Below are 17,718 nucleotides of genomic sequence, written 5' to 3'. Positions count from 1 at the left end.
GTGTGTGTTGCTGTGTTGTTTACCGTGCGCCACTTCACTCGTTCGCTCTCTCTCTCTCGCTTTCGTGTGTTTGTCATCTCGTTTTTATTGGTATTCGTTAAATAATTGCCACATTTAATATGGTATTTCGCAACGTCCAGCTTCCCGTAACCTAACTATATATATATATTGTACTATATTGGCAGCGCAATTATTTTGTTGTTCTGAGATAGAGAGACGGTGTTCAGGTTTTTCTCCCATTTATTCCGTGTAAAATGGTGACATTTGTACTGGTCAAATCATTGCTCCACGAAAAGATCTCAACTCTGAAGAAAAAGAAAGGATCGGTACCGAGACCTATATCAAAAACAGAAACAGAGACGAACAAAAAAAAAAAAACACAACGAAACGAACTCACTTTGTTTTCATGGCTTTCAGTTGTTTGTTGAATCGAATGCGATTTTTTGTGTGTGAGTTAGTGAGTGTGCTACCGAGTAAATATTGACAAACATAAACCTAAAGTTGGATCTACAAGTGTCTGAGTATAGTTTTGGTTTTGTAAATACGACACACTTTGTTTCTTCTTCTGTGATTCACACATATTTCGGTGTTGTTTTTCTCCGCTTGTTACTTAACATTGTGATGGAGTTGAAATTATTATATAAAAAGAAATGGTGAACAAGTGTACAAAAAAAGTCCAAAAATATATACGATTTTGATTTCGATGGAATTTTGACCGTTTTAGTGCATTGTGACCTCTTCAGTTAGCGTGTGTGGGCTTCGCGATTCTAGTCCGAATCATAAAAGCGATGGTATTTTTTTTTTGCCCCACAGACTTGTTTGCAATGAAATTCCCACACATTGCCATTCATTCGATGTGAGCGCGTTAAGTATCAATGCAAGCTGTTCTCTCTCGCTACTTCAGATTAGGTCATCATTTTGACGCAAACAGAAAAAATATGTTTCATTCGTTCGCTATTTTATATTTCGTCAAATTGTTACTCTCGTTTTGTGAGCGCATGATTTCCTTTGATGGTTCATTCTTTTCATTTTTTTTTTTTCGGTAAAAGAAGAAGCAAAAACATGACCCTTCTTTCTTATAAAAGCCAAAAATTTGCCTCTTTCTCTCTTTCTCGATCACGATCTCAATCTCTCTTTGCTGCTGCCCAGATCTCGAAAGTTAAATGAAAACCAAAAAAAATATACAAGTTTCATTATTTCGGGAACGATGCTTTGTTCATTCGTTACAATCTTGTGCTATTTCCAACCGAAACCCGTCTCTTGACAATTGAATCTCTCTACCACAACACAGGTGTAATTTAATCCGTTCCAAACAACAACAACAGCACAAGCCCATTCAATTTATTTTCCTCGCTTCGAATTGAATATCTGTTTGTAATTAATTTTTTTTTTCCTTCATTCGCTGTATACATACAGCACAGCAGAATATTGGTTTTCAAAACCAGATCCGTACAGAAAAAGAAGGAAGAAAAAAAAACGCGCTACAACGACAAAGAAGGGGGAAAAAGAGACGAAGCATCGTTAGTTACTTGTTATTCCACACACGAGATCATGATTGTTGGCTTGCATTTTATTGAAATAAAATGTCACCACTACTTAAATGAAGCAACGAATGACTCTCCGCGATGATTTCATGTAATTGACAGCGTATGATTTCATTAGCAATATTGTTCACAGCTTCACAAATCATATAACATATAACACTATCAACTTTACGACATTCGATGAACATAAACACATGTAATGCAGTCATTTGTTTGGGCTGATAGAAATGCAAATGAGACCTTTTCATACGTTTCATTTTATTTCAAACATAGTTTTTTCTATTTATGTCTATCGACAAATGCAAATCACAAAAATACACAATATTAAATGGAAAGAAATAATAATGCCTGCACAACAGAAAAGCAGCAGCAGCAGCAGCATGAACACATTCTCAAGAACATTGACGAGGGAGAGAATTTCTGTAATTTCTCATTATCGCATTTTCGTTACGTTGAAGAAACAAATTACAAAACAAATATGCATAAGCAATTCTTTGTGTTTTGGGCATGCATACACAGAAAATTCTATCGCGCAATTTACCGTTTTCTCAACAGATAAGAAACATGCGAAGACCGAAACACAATTTACAATATCCATTTTGTTTGAACATACATTTTTTTTACATTCTCCAACGAAATTTAAACCGATCTTTGTTTTTGCTTGGGTTAATGGTTGTTGCGTGAAAATGAAAGAAATCTCATTTAGATATTTGATTCGAATTGTTGTTACTTTTCAAAAATTCTTGAAAAATTCCTTTCGATTGAGAATTGGTTACAAATTTCAAATTTGAATAATGCAATTTTTCATGCCAATTTTTTGCGTCTTCTTTTGTTAAAAAATGAAAATGCAAATTGAAACTGAGATCACCATTTTGTAAATACAAATTGCTTATCTCAACATCAACATTCATCTTTGAGATTCTACCGAACGTTGGCACCGTTTCAAGCGGTTCAAGTGAATATCAGCTAACCTTCATTCCAAATTGGGAATAACAACAAAACCGAAGACTTTTGAAAATATCGAATCGTTCTGAATTGCAAATACTGAATGGAATACAATACAGAAAAATTTACCAATTACGGAAATGACTCATTTCAACTATGGATATTCAAAGAAACGTTCAAGTGTACGCATTTATTTTAACCTCGTAGCACTTTCATATTTTGAAGCAGGAATAAAAAAACTACCGTTTGAAGCACCTCTCCTATGAACACGCTGAATAGAAGTGAAATTTGTTCAAGTACATGCTCTGCTTCAAAAATTTCGCTACAATGTTTATTGTCTAAAAGTATTGAAATCAGAACAACAATACCTGCCTGCCAGCCATTTTTTAGAAAGTTTAGAAATTAAATAAATACAAATGAGAATTGAAAGTTTGACGAAAAATTGAAAAAAAAAAAAAAAAAAAAATTCATCACTATCAAAATGTGGAGAAAAAAGTTCGATCGAACAAATTCTAATTCAAATTATTAATGATTCGCAGAGTGTGATAACAAACGTTTGATGGTGATTATGACAACATGAGTCAGCAGCGGCAATAAAGAAAATTACATATTCAAATCAAAAACTCGATTTTTCGACAAATTCCAAACAAAAACATACACAACAAAAATGCCGAAAGTCCATGAACGATCTGTTAAAAAGTAAGACACTTTTACATCTTTTAAAACTCAATAAATTGAAATAGAAAATTACAGAATTTTTGATAGAATAGCTAGAAAAAATTTATTAGTTATAAATTGCGTTGGATTTTCGAAAATTAGATTTTATTAGATTCGAAATGAAAAATAGCCGAACCAGTTAATCAATAATGGTATTTTTATTTTCGTTGAAAGATTAAAAAACGGCCACTATGTTGCGAATGTTGCGACACGTGGTGCCGATACCGTCGATTATTCGCATTCGAATCGGGGCTATTGGACAGATGGTGAAGAAAGTCAACGAGCTCCATCGGAGCGCACATTATCCGAGTATACAACGGCCAATGAGCGAAATACATCACCTCCACACGTTCATCGCGACAAGTATCGAGGTGAATTGAATTCTGGCCCTAAAAACTTGGGTCCTACATATGGACCACCGACACGGGTTCCACCAAGAGCACCATCAGCGATGAGCTACGAACATGGCGGTGACACTGGCAGTGATATTTATGTTACATCTGCGGCGTACAATTATAAAAATACACCTTCAGAATATAGGTAAAGTTGTTATTTCCAATCGTTTTGGTTCTATCAAAAGTAGAGTTTTTTTTTCACGCTTTCTGAAATTAAATTCGACAAGGTTAATAGAATTTTCGATTCAATTCGAACAAAAAGAAGTCAATTCAATAAAAATTCTGAAGACAAAATTCATATAACGAACCGATTTGATATAAAAAGATCAAATTGATGAAAATTCGCACAAATGATGTGTTTCAGTCATAAAAGCCTGAATCAAAATGCCTTTCAAGCCCAACTAAAAATAACATAACTTACATATTTCTACAGTCGATACACACATCGATCACATGCGCAGGGTCCTCGAAGCTTGTATTCAGTTGCAAGTTCAGCGAAAACCGGCCGCAGTAATCGGTCACGACGAGCCGGTGCACGAATCGAGGCAATGTCAGCACCTAATCCCTTTTGTCCCAACGTTAAGGGCGTTTGCTGTCTGATGTTACTACTTAATTTGGGTTTAATTTTAGTGACACTCGGTTTTGTTATCGTTATACAATTTATCGAGCCGCTGTTTGTTTGGTAAGCATTGCAATTTCAATTGATTCAAATTTTCATTCAACTCTCAATTCCAATGTTTTCTTTTCTACTTCTCAAAAAGGATACTTGGGCTAATCTTCCTAATTTTCGGATTTGCAACGTTGATTGGTAGCATGATCTATTGTGTGATTGTTTGTCGAGATGCCAAAACGCCAGCACAGCTTCGAAATGAAGATTTGTACTGGACCAAATATTGGCAAAAAAACATTGGCTACACTCCACATGAAATCAACTATAAAGCTGATCGGTACAATGACGCATACTCCGACCGGTATTCAGTCAGTAAAATAAGTGGAAAATATTCGGACCGGGAAAGTAATCGATACTAAAGAAGGACACAACACACCGTCGACACACTGCCCAAATAGGAAGCATTAAGCAATTTAACCAACACAGATACACACCCACACAATAACGCTTATGGCTTCAAGAAAAAGAAAAACAACAACAAGAAAAACATGGTGTCGCGATTATTCTTTCAATAGATTTGCGTAATATGCGTATAAATCAACTAAATTATTAACAATGACAATGACAATTAACTGTTCCGTTTATGCGACTCACTCGACCGTAACTGATTGAAAATGTTGGCCATGCGATGATGTATTTTTTGTCATAGAGTCAAATTTAAACTCAATTTAAAATCCGACATAAATCCAATAGATATATCAATGCGAATTAAGGTAAATCAAGTTCGTGATGTATTTTAGATTAATCATCGTTTTTTATTCGATTTTCTCAATTTTTAACAAAATTGTGTGATCGCCACCCGAATACACTAACTTCAATTTAACTCTAACGGGGGAAATACGTTTCTGCCTTGTTTTGGTGCTGCTACGGATGTTCTCATGATAATTCCATCTTAACTCACCCTCCCCACAGAGAGATAATTCGTTGGACAACTGATGAAACAAGAAAATGCATCCAAATAATTCCGAGTTATTCTCATTTTTGCAATACTGAAATACAAAATATGTTAAACAGTTTATTTGTTTATTTATATTTTTTTTTTTATAAAATATGTGTAAATAAATGCAAACAAGACCGTGCTTTTTTGATTAGCGTCTGATCGTGATCACTGTGACGATTTGAATACTCATAACTCAGACGCATTGCAAAATACCAAATAGAATCAACCATACTTTGAAAGTATGACTTTCAGTGAAGTGACACGTTTAGTTCTGACCACGCAAATAGGCAACACGTTTGCATAACTTTTTAAAATTTCGATTAAATTATATTTAATTTGAGAGGAAATTAAGAACAATACAAACATGAAAATAATAATAATAAATACATTTTAAACCAACAACTTGACTTTCATTCCAATTCCAAAAATTAGATTTGAGATTTAGATTTTCTTTTTTGAAAAATTTAAATTACTTTTTTTCTTTCGAAGATTTCAAAAATAGCAGAACAAGCAAAAAAAAAAATATGTTTAAAAAAATCTAAATGAATTTAAACTTGGATTTTATCTTTAAAAATGATATTAAAATAAAAACAGTTAGACATTTTTTCTGTGCTATATAAAAGAAAAAAAATCTGGGTGAAAAAAAACAAGGGAATTGATATATTTTATGTCAACAGATTTTTGATTTATTTCACATTTCTTACACGTATTATTTACATAATGCATTTTATCTGCTCTTTCACATAAACATCGAAAAATGACTCAATTTCAATTTGAACTAGAATATAATCCATATAATTCTCTCTCCAATGTATAACATTATTTCGGTTGATTAAAGTTATGATTTTTCTTCTATTTTATTTCGTTTTCACAATGAGCCACACAATCTGGAATTGAGTGCGAGATTTGTGATATTATTCTGAATCAAGTGATGATCACGTTACCATTAATACAAATGCAACAAATTGCATATTCGGTCAGGACAATTACAATTTTAAAAATTAATAAGATATGGTCTTCCGGATAAGTTTTTTTCGTCACTTTTAATCAGAGCGTTTTTGATGAAAACAATTTATTTCATCAATCGAAAAAAAAGCAAAAAAAAATTATTCTATCGCATTTCCTAGTATTGCGTCGTCGGCAAACAACTCACTTTTGGGATCTGGAGCAAACGAACTCCATTTGGTTTGATTGCATTGCGGTATATTCGGTAGAACGTTGGTACGATGTAATACGCATGTTTCTTTGATAACAAAGAATTTATTGATTAAATCGCTGATCCACATAATTCGCTCGTCGTCGATCAGTTTGGCATTGGTTAAAGCTTGTTCTTTCATCACTTGAATGTCTTTTGCAGCCGGTAAAAACATTGTCCAATGGTTCGCTTGGCGTTCATTAGCATTCGAATAAGCACTTGACCATTGGGCATCAGACGTAACATTTAAATCGCCACGAATTTTCGGGATAATCAAAAAATTACATTGGGCAATCATAGCATGTTTATTAACCAGCTTCGCCGTCCAAATGCCGGGTAAAAGTGGTGGTTTCAAATTCGATTTTGCAAACGATATGGTTTGTGATGCACTGGATACATCAATGCTTATATCAGATATGTCACTTAAATAGCCGGCTGGATTGATCCACAGTACCGTTAAATTGTAGCTACGTGCGGTGAAAATGTTTGGCTCCGAAGTGATTTCGGCCAAACGAAGTAAAAATGTTGGTTCAGCATTTGGTCCCATAATTTTCGCGAAATTCCGTAGAATTTGTTCTTTTTGGTCATATTCCGTGCTGACTTCAATGCTTTTGATACGTTTGCCAAGTGTTGTTGAACGTGAAACTCGGCCAAATTGTTGCGGCCGTGCCAATAGTTCCATTTGAATGGCATCACTGCTATTCGCCACATGAACGATATCATGATGAACTAAAAAGCCTTTGTATTGATCACGATCCATGTATGTTGTCATTTCGATTATACTTTTTACCGTGTAGTTGATATTCAAGTGATGGCACGCCAGGCTTGATGCCACTGTGATCAGTGCTTCGTCGACTTTTGGACTTTTGTCCCGTGAATGATATACGCTTTGCCAGTAGCTATGCAAATTGGTATAATCGGCCGGATATGGACCGATTAGCCATTCTTCCAAGTGTAATATGATGGCCTGATTGACAATGGGTTCGAATTTTCGTGCGAAAAACAATTGCTTATTTTCAGTCGATAGCAGTCGTGGCCAGTCTTCACTCTTGAAATCGTTTGGACTGCAACCGCACCAATCCACAACGTGTTTGTATTGACACTTGCAACCCAATCGACGCTTCCAATTGGTTACATGCAAATTGTTATCCACATACGTGTGACAAAATTCTGAATTCCGTAGAACGGTATGGAAAAATGATTCGGCCGGTAGAAGGGTATGGTCGAATATCCTCATCAAACCGGTCAATAGCTCATCGGGCGGTTCGGTTATGATATACTGAACAAATGTTCGTGACAATCCCACCCAATCGCTGCCACCGTCAATTTGAATACCATGCGGTAGGTCACGATCGCCAATTCTCCACATATGCGTATCACATTCAACGAAAGACTTATCTAATCCCTGTTTCTGAATGAAACGCTGCACTTCACGTCCATGCGACTTAACAAAATTTTTATCACGATTCGCACTTAAAAAATTAACTAAGCTCTCTTTGGTCTTCACCAGAAAATCGCTTTCACTTAAATTTATGATAAAATCCCATTTCCAGTCGGTTTTATGATGTAGTAGTTCAGACATCGACGCCAACAGCATACGCAGCAACGAAGCACCACCCCATATCGTGGAATATCGCTTGCGTGCCAATCGAATGTTGCTCGCATTTTCCTCTAATTTCAATAATTCCTCGTACATGTAATCTTGACGCTGAACATAGACAGAAAAAGAAAAAAAAAAAACGGTATCACTTTTATTAATCCAGAGAGAACAATTTAATTTACAGAATAATATATCAAATTATTCATCCACATATCTTATGTTCTACATTATTCCAATACAAAAATATGAAGAGAACAGATTGACACCTACCGCATCAACATGAATATAATAGTAATGCTCTTCACTGTATAATAATTTCAATAGTCTGTGCACTTGACGAACGGCACGTCCGTTTAGTGTGAGTAAAAATGTGATCCGCACTTTGGGCAATTCGGATTTTGGGGTCACCGCACCTGTTTGTGGAATGAATTCTTTGAAAATAAATTCGAAATCGTTTTTTTTTCTTTGTTAGTAAAATCGTTTCATTTTTGCATATGAATTAGTTGGATTAGTGGGTGAAATGTGTGGGTCAAGTTTCATAATGTTTGATGAAATTATCGAAATGCCATCAAGTTAAACTTACGTTTAATGCCAGTTTCGAAAATATTGATGGTAAAATAGCCGCCACAGAGTTTCTTCGGATCTCCTGAGCATTTATAGTTGCATTCTGGATCGGGTAATTTGATGGTGTTTTCTGGTATGGAATTTCCACAAAAACATTCAGTTCTGCAAATGGATGAAAAGTAGAGAAAAAAATGTTTATTATTTTTTCAAAAAAATTTCTTAGGGAAATTTAAATTGATTTTCAACATGTTATCAATTAAATTTCTCAAATCGAAAAAAATGCTGATTCAATCACTAAATGTAAAAATAAACTCCAATTTTAACTGACTTACGAATATTGAACTCCAGCGAAAACAAATCCGGATTGCAAACACAATTGAATGCATTTGGTGGGTGTATTGGATGTTTTAAAGTTGATATAGTATCCGGATAGGGTGCGAAATTTTTTATCATCTTTGAAACAACCGAGCGGTTTATCTTTATTGTACGGTTCGTGTGGGCAGTAATTGGGTAATGCTTGTGGATAAAAGGTACCACTTTGTATGGCACATGTTGTGTTTGCGATCAATTCCTTGCATTGTCGCGTTTGTGCGCGATAAATGGCTGAGATGGCCTCCTTAGCTGCGATAGCGCATGGTGGCTTAAATTTGATATTACCTAATTTTAAATTCGAATTAGTTGATAATTTTTGGTTGCCTCCAGCTGCATCCTTGGCATTCAGTAGAATATCATTGTGGATTTGTGGGTGATTATGATTGATACCCTTGGCTGATGATGCAACAATGATTTTTGGCAGTGCCAAGCCGGTGGTAATCTCTTTGAAATTTGCAATTGGATTGCTATTGCTTATGTCTTCATCGTCGAATGCCAGATTTTCATCGTGAAACAGTTCATCAAATGCAGCCTGATTTTTGTATGCAATCAAATTACTGTAAATCGATGCAGCGTTTGGATTGTAAATGTCATCTGTTGTGCCAAATATGGGCAGAAGATAACCGAGAAATAACTGGATCGCCAACAGGAGCATTCCAGCGAAAAAGAACAGTTTGTATCGCCGCAGCCATTGTACGGATGCCGAAGATTCAATCATTGCCATTCAATACCAGATCTATCGTGACTCGTCCACTGTCCACTTCAAACCAACTCATAATACTCAAATTGTTGTCTTCGCATTCGGGAAAGTATCCGCTTTTTTTTCTGTGCGCCAACGTCAATTAGATTTCTTTACTCTTCGCAAAAATAAAACGGCGAAAAAACAAACAAACAAAACAGTCAACCACAACAGTTTTCCACTTATCACAACAAATTGAGTGAAACATTCATTCTGAACAAAATGATATTTTATAAATGATTTTAATTTGCAACGATTAACACACCATTTCGTTGGTTACACTAATGATTCTGGTTTTTGTTGTGAATTTTTCTTTTTCTAAGGATTTTCAATCGATTTTGACCCCGATATTTATCGTTTTTTCATTAACTTTTCACATTTCCGTAGTTGACGTTTTGTTTTTTTTTTTTTGCAGTTCAATGTGACATTTACCTTGCCTCTCGATATTTATGTACCTATTATTTACTACCACACTTTCTGATTCCATGCATTTTCTCCAGAGGTCGCCAGACGTAGTAAGCGTGCCCAGAAAAGAAAGAACGTACATTTTGCAACATTCAAATACCAAACAAGTCAACGAATAGAATGTATAAAATCTTTATTTCAAAAAGTAATAATTAAGGAAGGCACATTTAAATATTCAGATCTTCGTCTGGATCCTCATCATCGAAATCATCATCAGAGTCTGGCTCATAATGAATGTGACCCGTTTGTGGTTCGCTCGACGTCCTGTGAACGGACAGTTTATGAAAAAAAAAAAAATGATGGCAAATGCATTTGCGGTGATAACTAACCGTTCGTATGGTAATTTTAATGCGTCCTTTGTAGCTTGTTCACCACTGCCAGCGGTTATCTTGAAAGTAGCTAATGATTCTGGATCGATCGATGGTGTAGTATTCTGTTTTTCTGCTGCTTTTTTCACCTTTTCTCGTACTGATATTTCATAACAAGCCCCGATTGTGTATTGATACTCCTGTAGATATAAAATTGCCATGTTCAATTCCATAATAAAAATACGTCGTTTTTAATTCAAGAGACCAAAAATTGTAAGTCACAATTTCTCTCCTATATTTGCTCACCTTTCTCGTGATGGTTCCGGTGTTTCGTTTGGTTAATATTTGCAATTCGGATTCGTCACGAAGGAATACTTCAATATTACTCATGTACTGTAGGAACGGAATGAGTTTGTCATCGCGTATATTCTTTGTGGAGCACCATATGAAAATTTGCTTCACCTTCACGTGGTGTTTTAAATGCTGTACCAAATTCACAATCTCTGTTATGCTATTGTTAAGTTGGAGTTTCGATACTGGTGCGAGTATAACATTTGCTTTTTCGCCGGTGGTAAGAATATCACTTTCGATGTTTGCCTTAAAATTAGATTCAATTATTGGAATATCTATTGCTTTCGGATAGAAGATGACCGGAGACGAGCGTGCAATAGTTTGCAGTAGGTCTTTTGCAAACGGTTCATATGAATTGCTATCTAAAATGTTCAATTTTAGGTTAAGTTTTGCTTGAAATCAAAAGAAAAATTGCGTTTTCTTCAACACATTCATTAAGTCTTAGACTTACCTACAAAAAGAACTACCCTTTCCGATCCAATCACCAAATTGCTCAGCATGTTGAATGTGCAAAGTCAATCAAAACAAAAAATATTAAATTGTTTTACTCTAGTGCGACTACTTGACAGACACATACAAGTGCTCTACAGAAAAATAAACGTCAAACTTGTGTCAAAAGGTGCGGCATTTATTTAAAACAGAAAATAAAACTTGTGCTTATAGGCTTTCAAAAAATAGACATGTATATAGAGGTTTTTATGGTTTATCGTTGGTTGATGAACTCTTGTCCGTGTTCAATCGGACACCAAGTGAGCTCAACAAACTGGAAGTTGGACCATGATTTCCAAATTGAGCTTTGTAACTTTCGGCAAGATTTTTCATTGCGTTGACATCAATGTCGACCGGTTCAAACGATTCGATATCATCGAAATCTTCGTCATCTTCCATATTCGATGCATTAGCATTAGTTTTGAAGCTGCTTCCAATTGTTGTGGCAGCCAATTCTCGATCCATTTGTTCCATGTATGCCGACAATGTGGCGGCGGTGTTCGGATTGGTTATGTCGATGTTGCGTTCGATGTTTTCCTCATCAAAATCGCTCATTGAGTCCGAGTGTGAGTCCCAGTTATCCTCGGGGATGACAAAATCAAGCATATCTTTGAGATGCGCTTGAAATGCATCCGGATTAAAGTCAATGTTTCCTGTATTTTGAGTAATACTACTTGCAGTAGGCCCTGTAGATTCTTCCTTCAACAATGGCCGAAAGTCAACGCCATCGAATTCGGATTTTTGTGTTAAAAACGTATTCAAATTCATGCCAAGATCGGATGAATCATTTTCCGTTTCATCCGTGTTGCAACGCAACGTTTTCTTGATGCCATATCGTTCGGTCATCATGTTATCGAAATCTTCCTGAGATATATTCATCCAGTCTTCGCTATCGTTCAATGATGCATCGTAATCGAATAAAATGTCATCGTTGAATTGTTCGTTTAAGGTACTCATGTCTTTGAGATGCTCATGAATTTCACGGGCTACAGCATCTATGTATGTGGAATGGTTTTGGGAAAGGATTCTAAAGTACTGTTTTGCCGTATCCAAACGTTTCGTATACTCTTGCGATCCTTCGATCGCATCACCAAAATATCCGTTTTGCTTGAGCTGACCGGTGAAAATTTGCCATTCTTTCGAATTTTCAACATCGTTCTGTTCGTTTTGTACTTTTGATGCGCAAATTTCGAGGCCACAAGCAATTTTCATGCCCAAATTGTGAGCGGTAAATGTGTTGCTTTTTTCATTTGGCAAATTCCACCCGGTTCGATGACTCGGCTTGTAATTGTGATATGTGAGCAGAGCGTAAAGGCATTTGGTGAATGTAACCTGAGTAAACACACGAGTTTCAGGCGGAAAATGTTTCATGGCGCGACACAGTTTCATGTCAATCTCATCACGATTACAAAATGCTCGCACAGCGTATGATATGAGCTGGGGATTTTGCTTTAACAACAAAGCCGCTGAGATCGGTAAATAAATGCATGCTCGATGCAACAGAGTACTCTTTTTAGTGCCAACAAAACGCTGTTCTATACATTTCATTATCGCATCCGACTCATACAGATTCACATCCTCACGGATTCGCTTGAGGCCAACGGAAACTGGAAGCACGGCATTTGTTTCGCATTCAGTTGTTTCGTTTTGTACTATGATTATGCGACCATTGTGCATGAAAACCTAGAAATAGGAAATTGGGAATGAGAATTTGAATAGATACGAGAAAAAAAAATCCATGGAAAAACCATTTAAATTTTTCAAGAAATAGCAAGAAGAAATTTAATGAAACACAATTATTTATTATTGAAATATTACGATAAAAAAAAAAATTAAAAAAATCAATAAATTGATTAATTGTTTAGTTACTCTTTGAGCGCAAGTGTCAGGATTGGCCCACCCTGGTAACACATCAGCCGCTTCGATCAACAGAAATTCGCCATCGGCATCAAAAATTCGGCCAATGACATGTGGATAAATCTTTGTCAAGTGGTTTATTATTTCCACTATGTACCATTCATCCTGAATATTCTCCCCATAAAATGTAAGCCCATAAAGGTGTGGTGGTAGATCATCTGAATTTCCAAAACAATAAACACATTTTGTGTTCAATATCAACACAATTTCGTTATATTATAAAATTCACAAGTACCTACGAAGCGAATAAAACGATATATGAATTACTCACCTTGAATTTTGCATTCGTTGAATAACCTTGCGGTTTCGGGCGTTCGAATGACTAATTGGAACGGTTCCTTGTGCCAAATATAATCGACGGTGAATTGTTGGACGCTATCGTTAACATTTTGTCGAAAATTTTCCAATTTTTCAGCGGTATTGTCTCCATTAAGTTGATCTAACGATGGAAATAAAAAATATTCCACAAAATCGTCGGCCCGAATCACTTCAATTCCTCGTTTTGCATCCATTTAATTTGAATGTTTGCCAATTAAAGCCGAAAAATTGATATGACTTTGAACTTCTTTTGTTTTAATTATGGTGAGTATTCGTTGGTGTGTGCGCTGTCAACATCGATTTGACATATCCGATAACCTAACATTTTGAACATGTAAAAGGATAGCAACATACATGAGTGCGTTTTTTTCCCTCTCTACAATTGCAAATTGGAATTGTCAGAGTTCCATTTTGTTTGTTTTTTTTTTCTTTGGTCTGCTCATTGAATGCAATACAATATAATGAACCGAATCCAATTACACGGGGTGTGTGTCAATGAAAAGACATAATTTTTTCAAGTTTGTCTCTTATGAATATCGTTATTTTTTTATTTTTTTTTTATTCTTATAAAGTTCTTAAAAAAGGATCATAGTTTTTTTTCAGTACAAAAAGAACATTGCAATTGAAATCAATGAACATTTTTATCCAACCGCATACGCAAGCGTGGCAAAGAGATTGTGGGTTCAACATTCCATGGCTAGGGAATTTGAATTTTCATTCAGACGTGCGTCCATGCCCATAGCTTCTTCGCCGCCATTCACATTGTCGCCGTTTGTATCTTCTTGTTCCATGGTTGCTTCGTTTTTCTCAAAAAATCCCGCCGAATCGGATGCATCCAAGTTCATGTCACCGTTTGTTGCTGTGCTCGAATCGTCCCAATTGATTTTGAATCGTGTCACACGCGGCTTTGTCGCCAAAATGTTTCGCGTCAATTTTTCGAACATTGGCTTTGGTGGTGGCACCTCTTTGAGCTCTGGATCAGTATAATCATTGTTTATGAAGTAACCAACTCGCACAAATTCTTGGCCACGATACGAACATGTCAACAGTACGATTGTCACACCAACAGCATCTTGTTCTGAAATGCGGGCAGAAGCAGAAACATAAGGCATTAGCAAGCAGAATGGAAAAAAAAAGATAAAATTTAGCTTGAACCAGCAAAAGAAAAAAAATATTATGATAAAAATGGTTTTATTCCGAAACCTATTCTTACCTGGAATGCGGGTAACATCTGGTGGATCGGCTTGGAAAACGAAAATGTGTCGACCTTCTGGAACGGGGCCAACGTAGATTGTATCCAATATTTGATCGTGGGCCTCTGATTCAGCCGAACCAACATAGATCATTTTCCATTCTAAATCTTCTTTTAGCTCTTCGATGCACTCGAATGTCAGTTCAAATTGAAATGGATTAAAAAAGCTGCTCGGATTGTCGAGAACAACAACATTTGTGATGTGTACCTTCGCCATTTGATTGCCGTTCTTCTCTTTTTTCACTGCCTTCGCCTCGTTGTTCAATAAGTTATACAATGAACAACACAACAGAGAGAGATTCCTTCACACCGTAAGAATGCGGGTCGAATTTATTTTCGCACCGATACAAAAGTGCGCAACAAAATAGCAATAAATAGAAATTGGAAGTGATTTTTCTGGATTTTGATTTGCAATAAACGTGTGGCTGATTAGTTTTTTTTTTTCGATGAGAAAAAAAAACGGAGCAAAAACTTCAAATCAAATGATGGACTGTTCAATCAACTTTGTTTGTGCTAGCTCTTCTGTCACTTGCGCGCCAAATAACAGAAAGTCGCGGCTAAAGTATTACAGTCACAATCACGAGCGTGACACTCACGTTCGACGTACTTTGAACATGGAGACCGACCTTAAGATGAGAGAGAGAGAAACGGTTCACATTAATGCTACGAAACATTGCAACAAGTATTCATCATGAGCCTAGCTAGATTACAATTTTATGGTTTTTCATGATTTATTTTTGCACCAATAATTTCGCTTTTTTTGCTATAATATAATGCCTGAATCATCATTCGTAATCACAACCAACACACAGCTGATAATTAAAAAAAAAAAAAAAAAAAAACATCTGTTGCGCTCTTTCATTGGTCCGAAGAAACGTACAACGTTCTGACAAGCGCAAATCAACAACAACCGAAAAATTTCTCTCTTTAAGCTGCTATAAAACCATCGCATTGACTGTCGAGCGTAACAAAAATAATTTTGTTGCGATTGTTTTGTTTGCTTTACTGATAAAAACAAGACTATCTTTAAATTGTTTTTTTTTTTTGGGTGAATCTATATGGTATTTTCAGCTTGAATAGGATCAGTGTTGTCCATAAATTAGCACGCAGTGCAAGCGACCGAATAAAATACGCAACATATTAGATTTCACAGGTATGTAGTGTGTGCGAGAGAGAGATAGTTATGCATTTTTCTGCATTAAGTATGGATCAAATTACGATGCAGAAAGCGACAATAAAAAGAAGTCGGCAATGTATCACATTTCATTTGATTAGTTTGGTATATTTAATAGTGTTGCTGCTTATTGAAACGTATATGTGAATGATGTAAACATCCATATGGATGCTGTTTCCATATGTGGTTTCAAAGCTACGCCTTTCCTTGCACTTGACCATTCTTTCGTCGCTTTTGTTATTGCGTTTCAATTATCGCTTGCTTTTCGTAAACTGCTACCTGTTGCGCGATGATAATATTCTTTTCAACGTATCGATTTCACTTTCGGTTTCAATTTCAGAACGCATTAACCTATTGACCTGACGGAAAAAATGGAATCCACATCAACCAATAATCAAAGCGGCAGAACATATGCCGACTTTCGTGTATTGTACTTAGTTTTACAGCTGATCGGCTGCACACTACTCATTCTGATGCTATGCTGGGTATTCGTTTATCTTGGAGGATTGAGCTGGTCATCGCAACCACGAATCCAGTTTAATTGGCATCCACTGTTAATGACGCTTGGAATGGTTTATCTTTATGGAAATTGTAAGATAAAGGACAAACAAAGATCAAATATTTGAAGAATTTTAATTTTGAGTGAATTTATGGGTTTTACAAGGCGAAATACACGCTTCACATCAACTGAATCAGTTGTTATTTTATGGAAATAATCATTAACGAAATTATAATGAAAATTTAATTCTTCTCCCGTTAGCCATATTGGTCTATCGTGGCCTTCGATATGCCCGAAAACGTAGCTTGAAAATCTCTCACGCCTCAATCTTCGGTACGATTATGTTATTGGCGATTATTGCAGCATGGGCCGTTTACGATTCACACGTTCTTGTCGATCCACCCATTCCAAATTTGTATTCGCTTCACTCCTGGATCGGCCTAATTGCCATCATTCTGTTCATTTGTCAGGTAAATTATTATATTTAATTGAAAAGTCAACACGAATCAAAAACGAATAAAGAACAGAAAATGAAATCGAAAGAAACAAACGAAAGATAAAAGGCGAATGAAAGAGGCTAAGAAACAAAGAGAGATAAGCAAAGAAAATGTGAGGAAAAAACTAATTCTTTTCCTTAAAATTTCAGTGGATTTGTGGTTTCTTCTCATTTTTATACCCAATAATACCGCCACAACAACGAGAACAATTCATGCCGTATCACGTTTACTTTGGACTGGCCGGATTTGGGGCATCAACCGCTGCAGCACTATTGGGCTTATGTGAAAAGACCATATTTAAACTGTAAATATTTCATTTGTCCTCTGTTTTTTTTAGTTTTTGAAATTTTGAATTTTGAATGTTGGACAGACCCTTGAACATTTCATATTGTTTACAAACATCTATCTATGTTTCTTATCTCTTCCAGTGGTGGAGAATACTCCCAATTGCCAAGTGAAGCTGTTATGGTTAATATGATTGGCGTACTTATACTAACATTTGCTGCATTAGTATTGTATTTGGCTACGAATCGTCATTTTCGACGCATTCCGTTGCCCGAAGACACAATTTTATTGACCGGGCACGACGAATAAACATGATATTGTCATTCTGACGCCAGACAAAAATAGATTGAATATTCAACCCGTTTTGGGACTTAAGCGCACCAATATTGGAAGACTATATCGTGATTTGATTGAATCTAAATATTATACATATAATGAATTCTATTATTGATCAAGAATGGTTGATGATGATTTATATGGAC

At 35.9% G+C, this 17,718-nt stretch overlaps 6 protein-coding genes across 17 annotated transcripts; 2 read left to right on the top strand and 4 right to left on the bottom strand.

The window, feature by feature from the left end:
- Window positions 1–5,610, top strand: LOC129576264 (uncharacterized). 10 transcript variants are annotated; one of them, XR_008688874.1, is made up of 6 exons: window positions 1–791; window positions 3,029–3,188; window positions 3,381–3,746; window positions 4,035–4,283; window positions 4,363–4,984; window positions 5,184–5,610. XR_008688874.1 is itself a non-coding variant. In XM_055461006.1 (5 exons), the coding sequence occupies exons 2-5, from the start codon at window positions 3,157–3,159 to the stop codon at window positions 4,628–4,630; spliced, it is 915 nt and encodes a 304-aa protein (XP_055316981.1). In that variant the 5' UTR covers window positions 1–90; window positions 3,029–3,156; the 3' UTR covers window positions 4,631–5,610. The 10 variants fall into 10 exon arrangements, 9 of the variants coding, with proteins under 9 accessions (XP_055316981.1, XP_055316974.1, XP_055316975.1 ...); XM_055461006.1 differs by having other exon boundaries at window positions 1–90; window positions 4,363–5,610; XM_055460999.1 differs by having other exon boundaries at window positions 1–122; window positions 4,363–5,610.
- Window positions 5,611–5,866: 256 nt separating this feature from the next.
- On the bottom strand, window positions 5,867–10,166 carry LOC129576262 (xylosyltransferase oxt). Of its 2 annotated transcripts, none has more exons than XM_055460995.1 (5): window positions 9,947–10,166; window positions 8,903–9,799; window positions 8,590–8,732; window positions 8,277–8,419; window positions 5,867–8,114 (listed from the first exon to the last, which is right to left on the bottom strand). In XM_055460995.1, exons 2-5 carry the CDS (start codon window positions 9,664–9,666, stop codon window positions 6,318–6,320), a joined length of 2,847 nt encoding a protein of 948 aa, XP_055316970.1. In that variant the 5' UTR covers window positions 9,667–9,799; window positions 9,947–10,166; the 3' UTR covers window positions 5,867–6,317. The 2 variants fall into 2 exon arrangements, with proteins under 2 accessions (XP_055316970.1, XP_055316969.1); XM_055460994.1 differs by having other exon boundaries at window positions 10,114–10,133.
- Window positions 10,167–10,262: 96 nt separating this feature from the next.
- On the bottom strand, window positions 10,263–11,404 carry LOC129576265 (elongator complex protein 5). 2 transcript variants are annotated; one of them, XM_055461009.1, is made up of 5 exons: window positions 11,257–11,404; window positions 10,917–11,167; window positions 10,761–10,847; window positions 10,476–10,654; window positions 10,263–10,410 (listed from the first exon to the last, which is right to left on the bottom strand). In XM_055461009.1, the coding sequence occupies exons 1-5, from the start codon at window positions 11,303–11,305 to the stop codon at window positions 10,314–10,316; spliced, it is 663 nt and encodes a 220-aa protein (XP_055316984.1). In that variant the 5' UTR covers window positions 11,306–11,404; the 3' UTR covers window positions 10,263–10,313. The 2 variants fall into 2 exon arrangements, with proteins under 2 accessions (XP_055316984.1, XP_055316983.1); XM_055461008.1 differs by having other exon boundaries at window positions 10,761–11,167; window positions 11,257–11,403.
- Window positions 11,405–11,412: 8 nt separating this feature from the next.
- LOC129576263 (protein ecdysoneless) lies at window positions 11,413–13,836 on the bottom strand. The gene is made up of 3 exons (XM_055460996.1): window positions 13,483–13,836; window positions 13,164–13,369; window positions 11,413–12,977 (listed from the first exon to the last, which is right to left on the bottom strand). Exons 1-3 carry the CDS (start codon window positions 13,721–13,723, stop codon window positions 11,502–11,504), a joined length of 1,923 nt encoding a protein of 640 aa, XP_055316971.1. The 5' UTR covers window positions 13,724–13,836; the 3' UTR covers window positions 11,413–11,501.
- A 202-nt stretch (window positions 13,837–14,038) lies between these two features.
- LOC129576148 (histone chaperone asf1) lies at window positions 14,039–15,388 on the bottom strand. The gene is made up of 2 exons (XM_055460752.1): window positions 14,743–15,388; window positions 14,039–14,607 (listed from the first exon to the last, which is right to left on the bottom strand). The coding sequence occupies exons 1-2, from the start codon at window positions 14,996–14,998 to the stop codon at window positions 14,213–14,215; spliced, it is 651 nt and encodes a 216-aa protein (XP_055316727.1). The 5' UTR covers window positions 14,999–15,388; the 3' UTR covers window positions 14,039–14,212.
- An 82-nt stretch (window positions 15,389–15,470) lies between these two features.
- On the top strand, window positions 15,471–17,622 carry LOC129576146 (transmembrane ascorbate-dependent reductase CYB561). Its single transcript, XM_055460751.1, has 5 exons — window positions 15,471–15,934; window positions 16,296–16,546; window positions 16,716–16,924; window positions 17,101–17,255; window positions 17,380–17,622. The coding sequence occupies exons 2-5, from the start codon at window positions 16,327–16,329 to the stop codon at window positions 17,543–17,545; spliced, it is 750 nt and encodes a 249-aa protein (XP_055316726.1). The 5' UTR covers window positions 15,471–15,934; window positions 16,296–16,326; the 3' UTR covers window positions 17,546–17,622.
- The last annotated feature ends 96 nt before the right edge of the window (window positions 17,623–17,718 follow it).

This window comes from Sitodiplosis mosellana, unplaced genomic scaffold (assembly GCF_009176505.1).
Source record: "Sitodiplosis mosellana isolate CC-2019 unplaced genomic scaffold, AAFC_SMos_1.0 Smas_scaffold_6181, whole genome shotgun sequence".
NCBI classification, from domain to species: domain Eukaryota; kingdom Metazoa; phylum Arthropoda; class Insecta; order Diptera; family Cecidomyiidae; genus Sitodiplosis; species Sitodiplosis mosellana.
The sequence above is the reverse complement of the archived record's forward strand: the minus strand, read 5'-3'. Positions and strand labels throughout refer to the sequence as shown.

Bases quoted from the DNA above. Each gene is read 5' to 3' on its own strand.
- LOC129576262 (XM_055460995.1), bottom strand. From the start codon at position 9,666: ATGGCAATGATTGAATCTTCGGCATCCGTACAATGGCTGCGGCGATAC. The intron at 8,733-8,902 runs GTAAGTCAGTTA...ATCCATTTGCAG, and splicing joins TTCGCTGGAGTTCAATATTC to AACTGAATGTTTTTGTGGAA. The intron at 8,420-8,589 runs GTAAGTTTAACT...TTCCACAAACAG, and splicing joins TTTCGAAACTGGCATTAAAC to GTGCGGTGACCCCAAAATCC.
- LOC129576263 (XM_055460996.1), bottom strand. From the start codon at position 13,723: ATGGATGCAAAACGAGGAATTGAAGTGATTCGGGCCGACGATTTTGTG. The intron at 13,370-13,482 runs GTGAGTAATTCA...TTGGAAATTCAG, and splicing joins CAACGAATGCAAAATTCAAG to ATGATCTACCACCACACCTT. The intron at 12,978-13,163 runs GTAACTAAACAA...TCCTATTTCTAG, and splicing joins CTGACACTTGCGCTCAAAGA to GTTTTCATGCACAATGGTCG.
- LOC129576146 (XM_055460751.1), top strand. From the start codon at position 16,327: ATGGAATCCACATCAACCAATAATCAAAGCGGCAGAACATATGCCGAC. The intron at 16,925-17,100 runs GTAAATTATTAT...TTAAAATTTCAG, and splicing joins TCATTCTGTTCATTTGTCAG to TGGATTTGTGGTTTCTTCTC. The intron at 17,256-17,379 runs GTAAATATTTCA...TATCTCTTCCAG, and splicing joins GAAAAGACCATATTTAAACT to TGGTGGAGAATACTCCCAAT.
- LOC129576148 (XM_055460752.1), bottom strand. From the start codon at position 14,998: ATGGCGAAGGTACACATCACAAATGTTGTTGTTCTCGACAATCCGAGC. The intron at 14,608-14,742 runs GTAAGAATAGGT...CCCGCATTTCAG, and splicing joins AGATGTTACCCGCATTCCAG to AACAAGATGCTGTTGGTGTG.
- LOC129576264 (XM_055461006.1), top strand. From the start codon at position 3,157: ATGCCGAAAGTCCATGAACGATCTGTTAAAAA. The intron at 3,189-3,380 runs GTAAGACACTTT...TTTCGTTGAAAG, and splicing joins CATGAACGATCTGTTAAAAA to ATTAAAAAACGGCCACTATG. The intron at 4,284-4,362 runs GTAAGCATTGCA...CTTCTCAAAAAG, and splicing joins ATCGAGCCGCTGTTTGTTTG to GATACTTGGGCTAATCTTCC.
- LOC129576265 (XM_055461008.1), bottom strand. From the start codon at position 11,305: ATGCTGAGCAATTTGGTGATTGGATCGGAAAGGGTAGTTCTTTTTGTA. The intron at 11,168-11,256 runs GTAAGTCTAAGA...TGAACATTTTAG, and splicing joins AAGGGTAGTTCTTTTTGTAG to ATAGCAATTCATATGAACCG. The intron at 10,411-10,475 runs GTTAGTTATCAC...GTCCGTTCACAG, and splicing joins TTAAAATTACCATACGAACG to GACGTCGAGCGAACCACAAA.